Raw genomic sequence first — 17351 nt, 5'->3', positions numbered from 1 at the left:
CAGCCACCATTGCCAGAGCCAGGCGCATGTCAGCGCCACCTGCACGTTGGCCCGGGCCCAAGCCCCTGGGCCCCGCGAGCAGCTGCAGCCTCGTCCCCTGCCCGGGCACCGCCGGGGCTCCCCCCATGCCCACAGGCAGCGCTGCAGAGACCAGCACCAGGCCGCATGGAGTCACACAGGGGCCTGCAGCGGCTTTATTGCCCTCAGCCTAGTGGGGCCTGGCACGGTGAAGCTCCCACAGCTGGCCCCTGCTGGCCACGCCCCAGGGTGGCTGGAGCGCCAGCCTGGCACCCTGCACCCTCATGCAGCCGCGTTCAGGAACAGGCCCAGGGCCCTCCGCTCCCTGCCAGCGGGTCTGCCAGGCTGGGGCCCCGTGCCCAGGGCTAAGAGCAGTCCAGGGCCCTGTCCTTCCGCGGGCACATGCCCAGCTCTGCACCAGGGCAGCAGCCACCAGCAGAGTGTCCCCCACCCCCTAGTCCTTGGGGTGCTGCTGCCCTGGGCCTCACGGCCGCTCAGAAATCCTCGTCCCAGCCCGAGAACTCCTCCTCGGCCGGCGTCCAGTCCACCGAGAAGTGCTTGAAGTTGGCGTAGGGCGGGCCCTGTGGAGGGAGGGCATGGGGCTTAGTCTCCCCCAGCTCCCTCCTGCCCCCCATGGGGCTTGGCCTGGGTCCTCGCTCCCTGGCTCCCCACCCGCCTCGTGACACCCCCTGGCTCTGGCCCCTGCCTGGGGCTCCTACAGCCATGGGCTGCCCCACAGCCAGGGGCTGCTCGGCCTGGACTGTGTCACCGCCGAGGGACCTCCCTGCCCCAGTGTTGCAGGGCCCCTGCTGGCGTGCTTGTGGGAGGGGGATGCCATGCCAGGGTGCCCCCCCATCCCGTGGGCAGAGCAATGCACCATGGCATGCTGGGAGCTGCGGTGCCCTACGGAGGCAGAGCATGGCAGCCCCACCCCCATTCCCACTCCAAGGACTCGGACGATCGCCCCTCAACCCGGCCCCCAAGCCCAGGGGTGCCCCAGCCTCACCCAGGGGTGCCCCCCCCACAGCCCCTCACCTGCTTCATCAGCACCAGGGTAGGAGCATCAATCTGCCGCAGAGCCAGACGCTTCCACTTCAGTGAGCCAAACCACCTGGGACCAAGGATAGCACCAGTGGGGCAGGAGCGCCGGCCACAGGGGGGTCCCAGCTGCTCCAGCCCCACCTCGCCCAGCCGAAGGAGGGAACCGCCAGCAGGGGGCGCTGTGGGGTGCGGAGCTGGTAGGAGGAACCCTGGGTTTGGGGAGTGGGGCCGGAGGGCAGAAGCCCCAGCAGGGGGCGCTGTGGGGTGTGGGGCCGGGGGGAACCCTGGTTTTGGGGTGCGGGGCTGGAGGACAGAAGCCCCAGCAGGGGCGCTGTGGGGTGCGGGGCAGGAGGAGGGAACACCCAGCAGGGGGCGCTGTGGGGTGCGGGGCTGGAGGAGGGAACCCCCAGCAGGGGGCGCTGTGGGGTGCAGGGTTGGAGGAGGGAACCCCCAGCAGGGGGCGCTGTGGGGTGTGGAGCTGGTAGGAGGAACCCTGGGTTTGGGGAGTGGGGCCAGAGGGCAGAAGTCCCAGCAGGGGGTGCTGTGGGGTGTGGGGCCGGGGGGAACCCTGGTTTTGGGGTGCGGGGCTGGAGGACAGAAGCCCCAGCAGGGGCTCTGTGGGGTGCGGGGCTGGAGGAGGGAACACCCAGCAGGGGGCGCTGTGGGGTGCGGGGCTGGAGGAGGGAACACCCAGCAGGGGGCGCTGTGGGGTGCAGGGTTGGAGAAGGGGAACCCTGGTTTTGGGGAGCAGGGCTGGAGGGGGGAACCCCCAGCAGGGGGCGCTGTGGGGGGCTCCCCGTCTCCCTTGGCTCCTCTCCTACCTGTGTTTCCTGATGCCGCGGATGCCGGTGCTGGTGTTCCCCAAGCGCTGTCCCGGCCGGAGCCTGCGCCGGTGCAGAGAACAGGCTCAGGGCAGCCCCTGTCATTGCCACCCCCCCAACAGCCTCCCCCAGCTGTGCCCCTGCCAGGGAGGTTCACATGGCACCGTCCACGGCGCAGCTCCGGCAGGGGCCCAGAGGACCCTTCACCTACAGCTCAGCAACAGGCTCACCGGGAAGCCAGGGAGTCTCCAGCCCGGTGCCCCCCTGCCCCCCCTCACCCTCTTGGGTCAGGCCCTGGAGCACCCACCACGCCCACCCTGCAGCCGTGGGCACGCAGCAGTGCCAGGGAGCTGCAGCCCATGCCCGGCCCACGCACCGGCACAGCTTGGAGACCAGGGAGCAGGCGGCCTCGCTCACGAAGGCCGGGAACGAGAACACCCCATTCAGGATCTTGCTGTAGATCTTCTGGGGCTCGGTGCTGTGAAACGGGGGCCTGGCAAGAGAGAGGGGCATCACGCATCCGGTTGGCTGCTCCTGGGACCCCCCTACGCTCTCCCCCTCCCCCAATCAGCAGGCAGCTCCCGGGACCCCCCTACGCTCTCCCCCTCCCCCACCCAGCAGGCTGCTCCCCTTCCCCCATGGGCTGGGCTGCTCCAGAGGAACATCCTACCTCTGCTCACCCCCCATGTGCCACTCCTGGGGAACTGACCCCTGCTACTCAGGTGGGTTAACCCCTGTGGGGCATCTGAGGCTGGGGGTGGGGGACGTGACGTTATGAGCATAATATAGTATCTCACTGGAAGGTGACAGGGCCAGAAAGAGTTAATTACCCCCCAGACTGACCTAGGGCCCAACTTTAGAAACTGGTTAGGAAAACATGTAAATGAACAGAGCTTTGAAATGCAGCCGGCATTGTTAGAGGTAGAAGGGGCGGTGTTTGCTCAGGGCTTGGGATGTAACAAACAAGGCTTGTCTATTGTTAGAGCTTTGATTCAAAGCTCAAAAAAGGAATATTAACAATTAGGAAGACACTTGAGGGAAATAGTATTATTGTCTATGTGTCTCTTTGAAGGTTGTGGTCACCTGTATCTGAACTGTTTAATGGATAAATTACCCTGTGCTAATTGCCAGGATATTTGGGAGAAAGAGTTAAGCCTATTGTTGTCTCAGGCCGAAAGGCTGCTGGAAATGTATAAAAACCCTGGGACACAATCCTGCTTCATCTCAGATCTGCTTTGGGTTTCAAGAGGGGGAAACCTTAAGCCACAAGGACTGAGATCCCCAGTCACTGACTGGAGTCACCCTGAATATGGGCATTGGACTATAACCTATAGACTATTTCTAAAAGGACTTTTGGCAACTACAAGCTCATCTCTGCTGTGTCTGAACCTCAAGAACTGAATTCAAGTCTGTCTGTATATTGATCTTTTAACCAACTCTCTCTCTCTTTTCTTTTTTAATACATTTTAGCTTAGTTAATAAGAATTGGCTCTAAGCGGGTATGTGGGTAAGATCTAAGCTATCATTTGACCTGGGGCTGGGGCTTCAGTCTTTGGGATCGAGAGAACCATTTTCTTTTATTGAGGTGTTGGTTTTCATAACCATTCATCCCCATAGCAAGTGGCATTGGTGGTGATACTGGGAAACTGGAGTGTCTAAGGAAATTGCTCGTGTGACTTGTGGTTAGCCAGTGGGGTGAGACCAAAGTCCTCTTTGTCTGGCTGGTCTGGTTGCCTTGGTGTGCAAAGGACCCCAGCCTGGGGCTATAACTGCCCTGCTTGGAGCAATTGGTCCTGAATTGATATTTTCAGTTGTCTCCCACCAGAGGCAGCATCGTTACAGTGGTGCAGTCAGCAGGATCCACAGAACCAGGTCAGTTAAGCTTTGGGTCAGAACCCCACGCTGTCCAAATTTGAAATTGGGGAATGGGAGTTTGGTTGGTTAAAGAGCAGTTGCAATGGGTGAGCAAAGAGCATATGAGGCCTTGGCAAAAAAGCCCTGGAAGATTTGTGTTCAGAAAGGGGATAAGCTTTAGAAAGAAAGCTACAAATCAAGAACTGAGAGAGCTGTTAATGGCCAGTGATCAAGAGGCAGGAGCACAGCCCTCACCTGATACTACAGAAACTGCAGAAGGAACTGGAATGCAAAAGGCAGCAAATAAACTGGAGCATGAACAGAAAAAGACGGTTACTCACCTTGTAACTGGTGTTCTTCGAGATGTGTTGCTCATATCCATTCCAGGTAGGTGTGCGCGCCGCGCGTGCACGTTTGCTGGAAACTTTTTTACCCTAGCAACTCCAGTGGCGCCACTATGGCACTCGATATATACCCCTGCCGGCCCGCCCGCTCCTCAGTTCCTTCTTGCTGGCTACTCCGACAGTGGGGAAGGAGGGTGGGTGTGGAATGGATATGAGCAACACATCTCGAAGAACAACAGTTACAAGGTGAGTAACCGTCTTTTCTTCTTCAAGTGCTTGCTCATATCCATTCCAGTTAGGTGAATCCCAAGCCTTACCTAGGCGGTGGGGTCGGAGTGAGAAACTGCAGAATGCAAAACTGCTAAGCCGAAGGCTGCATCGTCTCTGGATTGTTGCACCAGGGCATAATGGGAGGTAAAGACCGAAGACCATGTAGCTGCTTGACATATCTCCTGAATAGGTACTTGAGCTAAGAAGGCAGCCGACGAGGCCTGGGCCCTGGTGGAGTGTGCAGTCACACGGCCCGCCGGGACGTGGGCCAGGTCATAACAGGTCCTGATACAGGAGGTAACCCAGGAAGATATCCTCTGCGAGGAAATCAGTAGTCCCTTGACCCTGCTCAGTCGATCCGCTAGAGTGTTTCGTACTCCCGGGAGATAGGAGGCGGAAAGGTGAATGGCATGGGCTATACAAAATTCCCAGAGACGCATCGCCTCGAGACATAGGGGAGAGGACCTGGTGCTGCCCTGCTTGTTGATGTAGAACATGGTCGTCGTGTTGTCAGTGAACACCGCGACACAACGACCTTGAAGGTGATGGACGAATGCTTGACAAGCAAGACGGACCACTCTCAACTCCCGTATGTTGATGTGGAGGTCCAGCTCCTGAGGGATCCACAGGCCCTGAGTTCTCTGAGCGCCGCAGTGCGCCCCCCAGCCCAGATCTGAGGCGTCCGTCGTCAGGGATGCCAAGGGCTCGGGCGGATGGAACGGGAGCCCCGCACAGACTACGGACTGGTCCAGCCACCACCGAAGGGAGTCCAGTACCCTTTGGGGAACGGTGACAACTGTGTCCAACGAATGTCTGGCCGGCCGGTACTGCACGATGAGTCAAGATTGAAGAGGCCTCATGCGGAGTCGGGCATACGCTGTCACGAACGTACAGGCCGCCATATGTCCCAGGAGGGCCAGACATGTTCTTAGAGAGATCAGCGGGGCCGCCTGCAAGCGCAGAATGATGGCCGACAGCGACTGGAACCTGGGCAAGGGTAGCAAGGCCCTGGCCAGGGTAGAGTCCAGAATGGCCCCGATGAACTCTATCCTCTGCGTGGGGAGCAGAGTAGACTTGTCCACGTTGATCATGAGGCCTAGGGCAGCAAAGAGGCTGCTGATCCTGCGGACGTGGTCGCGGACCTGCAGCTCTGATGTGCTCCGGATCAGCCAGTCGTCGAGATAGGGGAACACGTGAATGCGGCTCCGCCGAAGGTATGCGACGACGACTGCCATGCATTTCGTGAACACCCTCGGGACCGTAGAGAGGCCAAACGGGAGGACCGCAAATTGATAATGTTGGCGGTCGACCACAAAGCGAAGGAAACGCCTGTGCTGGGGGGATATGGCGATATGGAAATAAGCGTCCTGCATGTCGAGGGCGGCGTACCAGTCTCCGGGATCCAGGGATGGGATGATGGTTCCAAGGGATACCATACGGAACTTCAACTTCACCATATACTTGTTGAGTTCTCGCAGGTCGAGGATAGGCCTGAGGCCCCCCTTGGGCTTGGGGATCAGAAAGTAGCGGGAATAAAACCCCTTGCCCTTCTCGCTCTCTGGAACCTCCTCTATGGCTCCCTTGACGGGGAGCGTCTGTACCTCCTGACGGAGGAATTGCTCGTGAGAGGGGTCCCTGAAGAGGGACGAGGGTGGTGGTGGTGGGGGGGGGGGCGATGAAAACTGCAGGCGATAACCGGCCTGCAGTGCGCAAGACCCAACGGTCCGATGTTATTTGGGTCCACGCCGGGAGGAAAAATGAAAGACGGTTGGAAAACTGCGGGGAAGGATCCGGAGGGGAAACTGGTACTGCGCCCTCGGGCGCACCTTCAAAATGAAGGCTTGGGTCCAGGAGGGGCCTTGGCGGAGCCTTGGTTTTGCCCCGTTTGGCCACCCGACTGTCTGCGTCGGTTGTTCCTGCCGCGGCGCCTAGTGAGGTCCTGCCGCAGACGGAACTGAAGATACGGCCGACGCTGCTGTTGTTGGTTCTGCTGCCGGAATGGCCTGTGCTGTGTCGCAGGCGTATGCATCCCCAAAGACCGTATGATGACTCGATTGTCTTTAAGGCCCTTTAGTCTGGGGTCTGTCTTATCGGAAAACAGGCCCTGGCCTTCGAAGGGGAGGTCCTGGATAGTATGCTGGAGCTCTGGCGGAAGGCCAGAGACCTGAAGCCAGGAAATGCGGCGCATCGTAAGCCCCGAGGCAAGGGTCTGAGCGGCCGAGTCCGCAGCATCTAAGGAGGCTTGTAGCGAGGTCCTCGCTACCTTTTTGCCCTCGTCAAGAATGGTGGTAAATTCCTGACGGGCGTCCTGCGGTAACAGCTCTGCAAATTTGCCCGCCGTCACCCAAGAGTTAAAGGAGTAGCGGCTAAGGAGGCCCTGCTGGTTCGAGACCCTGAGCTGTAGCGCCCCCGCTGAATAGACCTTGCGGCCCAGGAGGTCCATCCGTCTCGCCTCCTTAGACTTGGGTGCCGGGGCCTCTTGACCATGGTGCTCCCTGTCGTTCACCGACTGGACCACAAGGGAGCAGGGTGTCGGGTGAACGTGCAGGTATTCATAGCCCTTCGAGGGGGCCATGTACTTCCTTTCCACTCCTCGAGCGGTCGGAGGAATGGAGGCCGGTGACTGCCAGATAGTAGCGGCGTTGGCTTGAATAGTCTTGATGAAAGGTAGGGCCACTCTGGTGAGCGCATCAGCGGAGAGGATGCTCACCACAGGGTCCTCGATTTCAGAGACCTCCTCTGCTTGAATGTCCAGGTTCTGTGCCACGCGTCGGAGGAGGTCCTGGTGTGCCCTAAGATCTAGAGGGGGAGGGCTGGAGGACGAGGTACCCGCCACTGCCTCATCAGGGGAAGACGACGAGGAAACCCCTGGCAACAGAGCGTCCACGGGGGGTTCTGTCTGGGGCTGCACCTCCGTGTCTGGAGGGAGCTCTGGGTCCTGGTGGCTGGACCTGTCTGGACTCCGGAGACGGTGCTCTCAGCATTGGTTTGCCTCTGGAGGTTACCTGTCCCGGGGGTGCCGTGGTTTGAGGCTGCAATGGCTCCGTGAGCGCTATCAAGTCCCGTGCCGAGGCAAAGGTCTCCGGCGTAGATGGGACTAACAGCTCGACCCCTGGGAGCTGACCTGGTTCGTGAAGACAGAGGCAAAAAAATCATTGAGTACATTAGCTTATTCCACATCACTAGGTTGCCTCCCTCATTCAGTAAGGGGCCCACACTTTCCTTGACTTTCTTCTTGTTGCTAACACACCTGAAGAAACCCTTCTTGTCACTCTTAACATCTCTTGCTAGCTGCAACTCCAAGTGTGATTTGGCCTTCCTGATTTCACTCCTGCATGCCTGAGCATTATTTTTATACTCCTCCCTGGTCATTTGTCCAATCTTCCACTTCTTGTAAGCTTCTTTTTTGTGTTTAAGATCAGCAAGGATTTCACTGTTAAGCCAAGCTGGTCGCCTGCCGTATTTACTATTCTTCCTACACATCGGGATGGTTTGTTCCTGCAACCTCAATAAGGATTTTTTAAAATACAGCCAGCTCTCCTGGACTCCTTGCCCCCTCATGTTATTCTCCCAGGGTTACAGCTGCTAACCCAGTACAAGCTGTAGTGAGACAGGCCCAAGGATGGGGAGCTCTTGGGATGCGGTCAATGGTGTTTTTGTCATCTCTTCCTGCATCAATTTTGCGTTGGGGGTGTGATGTTATGAGTGTGATATAATATCTCTTTGGAAGGTGACAGGGCCAGACAGAGTTAATTACCTCCCAGACTGACCTGACCCAGGGCCGAACTTTAAAGACTGGTTAGGAAGAGCTGTAAATGAACAGAGCTTTGAAATGCAGCCGGCATTGTTAGAGACGGAGAAGCAGAGACACAAAGGCCTCCTTTAAAAAGTGGAAGTTAAATCCTAATGAGAAAAATAGAAAGGAGCATAAACCCTGGCAAATGAAGTGTAAAATATAATTAGAAAGACCAAAAAAGAATTTGGGGCACAGTTAGCCAAAAACTCCAAATATAATAGCAATTTTTTTTAAATACATAAGAAGCAGGAAGCTGCTAAGTAAGCAGTGGGGCCACTGGATCACTGAGATGCTAAAGGAGAACTCAAGGATGACAAGGCCATTGCAGAGAAACTAAATGGATTCTTTGCATCAGTCTTCACGGCTGAGGATGTTAGAGAGATTCTCAAACCTGAGCCATTCCTTCTGGGTGACAGATCTGAGGAACTGTCCCAAATTGAGGTGTCATTAGAGGAGGTTTTGGAACTAATTGATAAACTGAACAGTAATAAGTCTCCAGGACCTGAGGGTATCACCCAAGGGTTCTGAAGAAGCTCAAATGTGAAATTGCAGAACTCCTATCTGTGGTATGTAAGCTATCATTTAAATCAGCTTCTGTACCAAATGACTGGAGGATAGCTAATGTGATGCCAATTTTTAAAAAGGGCTCCAGAGGTGACCCTGGCAACTACAGGCCAGTAAGCCTGACTTCAGTACTGGGAAAATTGGTTGAAACTATCATAAAGAACAGAATTATCAGACACATGGATGAACATAATTTGTTGGGGAAGAGTCAACATGGCTTTTGTAAAGGGAAATCATACCTCACCAATCTACTAGAATTCTTTGAGGTGGTCAACAAACATGAGGACAAGGGTGATCCAGTGGTTATAGTGAACTTAGATTTTCAGAAAGCGTTTGGCAACATCCCTTGCCAGCTTGAGCAGAGTAAGCTGTCATGGGATAAAAGGGAAGGTTCTCTCATGGACTGGTAACTGGTTAAAACAGGGGCCGGCAAACTTTTTGGCCTGAGGGCCGCATTGGGTTTCAGAAATTGTATGGAGAGCCGGTTAGGGGAGGGGGCCACGGCCTGGCCCCCACCTCCTATCCACCTCCCCGGGACTCCAGCCCTATCCAACCTTCCCATTCCCTGACAGCTCCCCCTAGACCTCTGGCCCATCTACCCCCCCCACTCCCTGTCCCCTGACTGCCCCCTGAAACTGCTGCCCCTGACTGCCCCCTGCCACCCCATCCAACCCCTTGTTCCTGACTGACCCCCAACCCCATCCAACCACCCCTTCTCCCTATCCTCTGACCAGCCCTGGAACCCCCATCCCTAACTGCCCCCCGCTGCCCCATCCAACCCCTCCTCTCCTTCCTGACTGCCCCCCGGGACTCCTGCCCCTATTCAACCTCCTGTTCCCCGCCCTCTGACCGACCCAAGCCCTATCCACACACACCCCCGAACTCCCCTGCCCCCTTACCGCGCTGCCTGGAGCACCGGTGGCTGGCAGCACTACTGTCACGCTGCCCAGAGCACCAGGACAGGCAGCCACACCGCCTGGCTGGAGCCAGCCACGCCACCACGCAGCAGAGACTGGGTCAGGCTGGGCTCAGCAGCTGTGCTGCCCCAGAAAGCTCACAGCCCCGGCGCCCAGAGCATTGCACCGTCGGCAGAGCGAGCGAGCTGAGGCTACGGGCGAGGGGGAACAGCAGGGGAGGGGCTGGGGGGAGAGCCTCCCAGGCCAGGAGCTCAGGGGCCGGCAGGAAGTTTGCCTACTCCTGGGTTAAAAGACAGGAATAAACTGTCAGTTTTCAGAATGGAGAGAGGTAAATAGTGGTGTCCCCCAGGAGTCTGTGCTGGGACCATTACTGTTCAACATATTCATAAACTACCTGGAAAAGGGGTAAACAGTGAGGTGGCAAAATTGGCAGATGATAGAAAACGACTCCAGCTAGTTAAGTCCCAGGCAGCCTGAGAAGAGCTACAAAGGGATCTCACAAAACTGGGGGACTGAGCAACAAAATGGCTGATGAAATTCAAGGCTGGTAAATGGAAAGTGATGCACATTGGAAAACATAATAACAATCAGACAGATACAATGGTGGGGGCTAAATTAGCTGTTACCACTCAAGAAAGATCTTGGAGTCATTGAGTGGATGTTTTCAGAGAACTATCCACAATGTGCAGCGGCAGACAAAAAAGCGAACAGAATATTGGGAATCATTAGGAAAGGGATAGATAATGAGACAGAAAATATCATATTGCCTCTATATAAATCCATGGCACGTCCACACCTTGAATACTGGGTGCAGATGTGGTTGCCCCATCTCAAAAAAGTTATATTGGAATTGGAAAAGGTTCAGAAAAGGGCAACAAAAATTATTAGAGGTCTGGAACAGCTTCCGTATGAGGAGAGATTAATAAGACTGGGACTTTTCAGCTTGGAAAGAGACGACTAAGGGGAGAATATGACAGAGGTCTAGAAAATCATGCCCGGTGTGGAGATAGTAAATAAGGAAGAGTTCTTTATTCCTTCTCATAACACAAGAACAAGGGGGTCACCAAATGAAATGAATAGGCAGCAGGTTTAAAACAAACACAAGAAAGTATTATTTCATGCAACATACTGTCAACCTGTGGAACTCCTTGCTGGATGGTGTTGTGAAGGCCAGGACTATAACAGGGTTCAAAAGGGAGCTAGATAAGTTCCTGGAGGTCAGGTCCATCAATGGCTATTAGCCAGGCTGGGCAGGGATGGTGCCCCAGGCTCTGTTTGCCAGAAGCTGGGAATGAGCGACAGAGGATGGATCACTGGATGATTCCCTGTTCTGTTCATTCCCTCTGGGGCACCTGGCACTGGCCACTGTCGGCAGACAGGATACTGGTCTTGATGGACCTTTGGTCTGACCCAGCATGGCCACTCTTATGTTCTTATAGAAGGGGAGGTGTTTGCTCAGGGCTTGGGATGTCAGCAAACAAGGCTTGTCTATTGCTAGAGCTTTGATTCAAAGCTCAAAAAAGGAATATTAACAATTAGGAAGACACTTGAGGGAAACAGTATTATTGTCTATGTGTCTCTTTGAAGGTTGTGGTAACCTGTATCTGAACTGGCAGCAAAGAATCCTGTGGCACCTTATAGACTAACAGACGTTTTGGAGCATGAGCTTTCGTGGGTGAATACCCACTTCCTCAGATGCATGTAATGGAAATATCCAGGGGCAGGTATATATATGTGTGCTAGCAAGCAAGCTAGAGATAACGAGGTCAGTTCAATCAGGGAGGATGAGGCCCTGTTCTAGCAGTTGAGGTGTGAAAACCAAGAGAGGAGAAACTGGTTCTGTAATTGGCAAGCCATTCACAGTCTTTGTTCAATCCTGAGCTGATGGTGTCAAATTTGCAGATGAACTGAAGCTCAGCAGTTTCTCTTTGAAGTCTGGTCCTGAAGTTTTTTTGCTGCAGGATGGCCACCTTAAGGTCTGCTATAGTGTGGCCAGGGAGGTTGAAGTGCTCTCCTACAGGTTTTTGTATATTGCCATTCCTAATGTCTGATTTGTGTCCATTTATCCTTTTCCGTAGAGACTGTCCAGTTTGGCCAATGTACATAGCAGAGGGGCATTGCTGGCATATGATGGCGTATATTACATTGGTGGATGTGCAGGTGAATGAACCAGTGATGGTGTGGCTGATCTGGTTAGGTCCTGTGATGGTGTCGCTGGTGTAGATATGTGGGCAGAGTTGGCATCGAGGTTTGTTGCATGGATTGGTTCCTGAGCAAGAGTTATTATGGTGTGGTGTGCAGTTACTGGTGAGAATATGTTTCAGGTTGGCAGGTTGTCTGTGGGCAAGGATTGGCCTGCCACCCAAGGCCTGTGAAAGTGTGGGATCATTGTCCAGGATGGGTTGTAGATCCTTGATGATGCGTTGGAGGGGTTTTAGCTGGGGGCTGTATGTGATGGCCAGTGGAGTCCTGTTGGTTTCTCTCTTGGGTTTGTCTTGCAGTAGGAGGCTTCTGGGTACACGTCTGGCTCTGTTGATCTGTTTCCTTATTTCCTCGTGCGGGTATTGTAGTTTTGAGAATGCTTGGTGGAGATTTTGTAGGTGTTGGTCTCTGTCTGAGGGGTTAGAGCAGATGCGGTTGTACCTCAATGCTTGGGTGTAGACAATGGATCGTGTGATGTGCCCGGGATGGAAGCTGGAGGCATGAAGGTAGGCATAGCGGTCGGTGGGTTTTCGATATAGAGTGGTGTTAATGTGACCATCACTGATTTGCACCGTGGTGTCAAGAAAGTGGACCTCCTGTGTAGATTGGTCCAGGCTGAGGTTGATGGTGGGGTGGAAGCTGTTGAAATCATGGTGGAATTTTTCCAGAGTCTCCTTCCCATGGGTCCAGATGATGAAGATGTCATCAATGTAGCGTAGATAGAGAAGGGGTGTGAGTGGACGAGAGCTGAGGAAGCGTTGTTCCAGGTCACATCACACGATCCATTGTCTACACCCAAGCATTGAGGTACAACCGCATCTGCTCTAACCCCTCAGACAGAGACCAACACCTACAAAATCTCCACCAAGCATTCTCAAAACTACAATACCCGCACGAGGAAATAAGGAAACAGATCAACAGAGCCAGACGTGTACCCAGAAGCCTCCTACTGCAAGACAAACCCAAGAGAGAAACCAACAGGACTCCACTGGCCATCACATACAGCCCCCAGCTAAAACCCCTCCAACGCATCATCAAGGATCTACAACCCATCCTGGACAATGATCCCACACTTTCACAGGCCTTGGGTGGCAGGCCAATCCTTGCCCACAGACAACCTGCCAACCTGAAACATATTCTCACCAGTAACTGCACACCACACCATAATAACTCTTGCTCAGGAACCAATCCATGCAACAAACCTCGATGCCAACTCTGCCCACATATCTACACCAGCGACACCATCACAGGACCTAACCAGATCAGCCACACCATCACTGGTTCATTCACCTGCACATCCACCAATGTAATATACGCCATCATATGCCAGCAATGCCCCTCTGCTATGTACATTGGCCAAACTGGACAGTCTCTACGGAAAAGGATAAATGGACACAAATCAGACATTAGGAATGGCAATATACAAAAACCTGTAGGAGAGCACTTCAACCTCCCTGGCCACACTATAGCAGACCTTAAGGTGGCCATCCTGCAGCAAAAAAACTTCAGGACCAGACTTCAAAGAGAAACTGCTGAGCTTCAGTTCATCTGCAAATTTGACACCATCAGCTCAGGATTGAACAAAGACTGTGAATGGCTTGCCAATTACAGAACCAGTTTCTCCTCTCTTGGTTTTCACACCTCAACTGCTAGAACAGGGCCTCATCCTCCCTGATTGAACTGACCTCGTTATCTCTAGCTTGCTTGCTAGCACACATATATATACCTGCCCCTGGATATTTCCATTACATGCATCTGAGGAAGTGGGTATTCACCCACGAAAGCTCATGCTCCAAAACGTCTGTTAGTCTATAAGGTGCCACAGGATTCTTTGCTGCTTTTACAGATCCAGACTAACACGGCTACCCTCTGATACTTGTATCTGAACTGTTCAATGGATAAATTACCCTGTGCTAATTGCCAGGATGTTTGGGGGAAGGAGTTAAACCCATTGTTTTCTCAGGCCAAAAGGCTGCTGGAAATGTATAAAAACCCTGGGACACGATCCTGCTTCATCTCAGATCTGCTTTGGGTTTCAAGAGGGGGAAACCTTAAGCCATAAGGATTGAGATCCCCAGTCACTGACTGGAGCCACCCTGAATATGGACATTGGACATAACCTATGGACTATTTCTAAAAGAACTTTTGGCAACTACAAGCTCATCTCTACTATGTATCTGAACCTCAAGAATTGAATTCAAGTCTGTCTGTATATTGATCTTTTAACCAACACTCTCTCTCTCTTCTTTTGTAATAAATTTTAATTTAGTTAATAAGAATTGGCTCTAAGCGGGTATTTGGGTTAGATCTAAGTTACCATTTGACCTGGGTCCTTTAGGATCAGGAGAACCGTTTTTCTCTTACTGAGGTGTTGGTTTTCATAACCATTGATTCATCCCCAGGATGGGTGGCACTGGTGGTGATACTGGGAGACTGGAGTGTCTAAGGAAATTGCTTGTGTGACTTGTGGTTGGCCAGTGGGGTGAAACCAAAGTCCTTTTTGTCTGGCTGGTTTGGTTTGTCTTAGAGGCGGAAAAAACCCCAGCCTGGGGCTGTAACTGCCCTGGGTTAAGCAATTTGTCCTGAACTGGCACTCTCAGCTGGGTCCTACCGAAGGCAGCGTTGTTACAGAGGGGCAGGAAGTGACCCCCAGGGGGCACCTTGGGGGTCCCGGGCTCCATGTCTGACCCCCCAAGGGGCGCTGCAGGTGTCCCAGGCACAGGTGGGGGCAGGGGCTGATCACAAGGGGCTGTGGAGGTCCCAGGCACAGGTGGGGGCAGGGGCTGATCACAGGGGGGCTGTGCGGGTCCCAGACACGGGTGGGGGCAGGGGCTGATCACAGGGGGGCTGTGCGGGTCCCAGACACGGGTGGGGGCAGGGGCTGATCCCAGGGGGCTGTGGGGGTCCCAGGCACAGATGGGAGCAGGGGCTGATCCCAGGGGGTTGTGGGGGTCCCAGACACAGGTGGGGGCAGGGGCTGATCCCAGGGGGCTGTGGGGGTCCCAGACACAGGTGGGGGCAGGGGCTGATCCCAGGGGGCTGTGGGGGTCCTAGGCACAGGTGGGGGCAGGGGCTGATCCTGGGGGGCTGCGGGTGTCTCAGGCACAGGTGGGGGCAGGGGCTGATCCCAGGGGGCTGTGGCTGTCCGAGGCACAGATGGGGGCAGGGGCTGATCCTGGGGGACTGCCAGTGTCCCAGGCACAGATGGGGGCAGGGGCTGATCCTGGGGGGCTGCCGGTGTCCCAGGCACAGATGGGGGCAGGGACTGATCCTGGGGGACTGCCGGTGTCCCAGGCACAGATGGGGGCAGGGACTGATCCTGGGGGACTGCCGGTGTCCCAGGCACAGATGGGGGCAGGGGCTGATCCCGGGGTGTGTGGGGGTCCCAGACACAGGTGGGGGCAGGGGCTGATCCTGGGGGGCTGTGGGGGTCGCAGGCACAGGTGGGGGCAGGGGCTGATCCTGGGGGGCTGCGGGTGTCTCAGGCACAGGTGGGGGCAGGGGCTGATCCCAGGGGGCTGTGGCTGTCCAAGGCACAGATGGGGGCAGGGGCTGATCCTGGGGGACTGCCGGTGTCCCAGGCACAGATGGGGGCAGGGGCTGATCCTGGGGGACTGCCGGTGTCCCAGGCACAGATGGGGGCAGGGGCTGATCCCGGGGGGCTGTGGGTGTCCCAGACACAGGTGGGGGCAGGGGCTGATCCCAGGGGGTACCGTGGGGGTCCCAGGCGGGGGGGAACGGCTTGTGAGGTCCCTCACCGGCCCACCAGCATCTCGAAGATGAGGATGCCCATCATCCAGAAGTCGACAGCGAAGTCATGGCCCTCGTGCCGCAGGATCTCAGGTGCCAGGTACTCGGGCGTGCCACAGAATGAGTAGGTCTTCTCCCCCTGCTCCAGCTCCTTGGCAAAGCCGAAATCCACCTGCCAAGCAGCAGGCTGTGAGCCAGCAGTGCCCCACCCCCCTGGGCCAGCCAGGCCTGGAGACCTGGGCTGGGGGTTGCTGCCCTGGCTGGGTGGGGCAAGGAGGCATTAAGGGAGTGCTTGAAACAGACCCAGCTCAGCAAGGGGGCAGATGCAGGCCATGCCAGCTCCCTGACTCGGGGCTTTCCCTACCCCCTGGGGGCTGGGAAGGGACCCTCCCAGAGAGCAAGGCCTGGGAGGGGGCCCGGGGCTCTCTGCAGGAAGCTGGGGGCTTTCACCCAGGAGCTGACTGAGGAAGGGAGCCAGCCAGAGTGTGAACCATGGGGGTCACTGCAGCTAGGCTGGACTGTAACCATCAGTCAGGTCTCTGGGCTGTCTGGGCCGTGCGCCAGGTGACCAATAGCCCCCGATTGCCCCCCCATCCCATCTCTTCCTCATGCTCAACAGCTGCAGACCTGGTCCCCTCTCCTGCCTCTTGTCTTCCTCCTGCCCAGCCTAGACGCCCCGTCCTGCTTTCTGCCCTGGCACCAGGTGCCCAGCCAGAGCCTGGTGAGGGCCCTATGGGGCTGGGCAGCACTTGGGGACTGTTCCTGTTGCTCCTGGTCCGTGTGCGGCCTGGCACCTGTTTGCTGCTCCGGCCACCGCGCAGGGAGCCGAGGTCCCACGGCACTGGCACAGCGCCACCCAGCTCCTCCCCACACACCAGCAGGAGGGCACAGGGCAGGCCCTGGGGGCAAGGAGGGCGTGACTGGCCCAAGAGCCCCACCTCTGCTTTGGCAGCCTCCAGCCCTTCCTGGCAGCCACCTGTTTGGGAACGGGTCCTCCCTGCACTCCAGGTCCTGCCCTTCACCCCACCAGGCTGGCTGCCTTCCATCAAGAGCCTCCAGGAGGGGTCATGCCCCAGGCCTCTCCCCAGTGCCAGGAAGAGCGGGGCCGACCCAGGCAGCTCCTCCCTAGTGCCCCACTGGCTGCTCTGGGGCCTGCCGGCCCTGCCCCCAGGTACCAGTTTGATGTAGCCCTGCTTGTCCAGCATCAGGTTCTCGGGCTTGAGGTCCCGGTACACGATCCCGTTGCCGTGCAGGTAGTCAAGTCCCTCCACCACGCAGGCTGAGCAGAACACAGCCACCTCCTCCTCGAAGCAGCGCCTAGGGGGCACGACGGCTCAGTGCCCACACATCCGCCCTGGGCCCACGGATGGCAGAGCCCCCGCAGGCACAGCCCCCGGCCTGACCCCTTCCTATCCCCCAGCCATCCCACTACTGCCCTGCCCACAACAGCTGCGAACACCACTCCCCTGTGACGAAGTGGGACTGTTCTTAATGTTTTCTCTGAATACTGTGTGGGTGCCTCAGTTTCCCCTATGCAGTTCTTAAGTCTCCAGTGTGCATCAATAGCTGACACATCTGTCTCCAGGCAACTAATGGCCGGGGCCCTTCCCCCCTGCAAAGGGAATAGCTAAAGGTGAACAAAGAGCTCAGATGACCTCCTGGCCCGGGAAAGAGACAAAGCCCAGAGAGGAGGGGCTGGAGGGGGGTTCAGTTTGGAGCTGGCTGGGGACAGGAAGTGAGGGAGGACGGGGGGGTCTGGCTCGCTGCCCCCCAG

General features: G+C 56.1%; 1 protein-coding gene across 2 annotated transcripts in view; it reads right to left on the bottom strand.

Moving 5' to 3' along the window:
• Window positions 1–197: 197 nt before the first annotated feature.
• The window catches only part of LOC115647993 (cGMP-dependent protein kinase 1-like), a 69632-nt gene continuing 52478 nt past the window's right edge, over window positions 198–17351 (bottom strand). For both annotated transcript variants that reach the window (XM_030555034.1, XM_030555035.1), the window contains 6 exons: window positions 16753–16894; window positions 15586–15749; window positions 2257–2373; window positions 1881–1943; window positions 1054–1129; window positions 198–599 (listed from right to left, as the gene is read on the bottom strand). In XM_030555034.1, coding sequence (XP_030410894.1) covers window positions 513–599; window positions 1054–1129; window positions 1881–1943; window positions 2257–2373; window positions 15586–15749; window positions 16753–16894 — 649 coding nt within the window. In that variant the 3' untranslated portion in view covers window positions 198–512. The remainder of the gene's footprint in view (window positions 600–1053; window positions 1130–1880; window positions 1944–2256; window positions 2374–15585; window positions 15750–16752; window positions 16895–17351) is intronic.

This window comes from Gopherus evgoodei, chromosome 3 (genome assembly GCF_007399415.2).
Source record: "Gopherus evgoodei ecotype Sinaloan lineage chromosome 3, rGopEvg1_v1.p, whole genome shotgun sequence".
Taxonomy (NCBI): Eukaryota; Metazoa; Chordata; order Testudines; family Testudinidae; genus Gopherus; species Gopherus evgoodei.
Note: the sequence above shows the minus strand (reverse complement) of the source record. Positions and strands in the feature narration are given on the sequence as shown.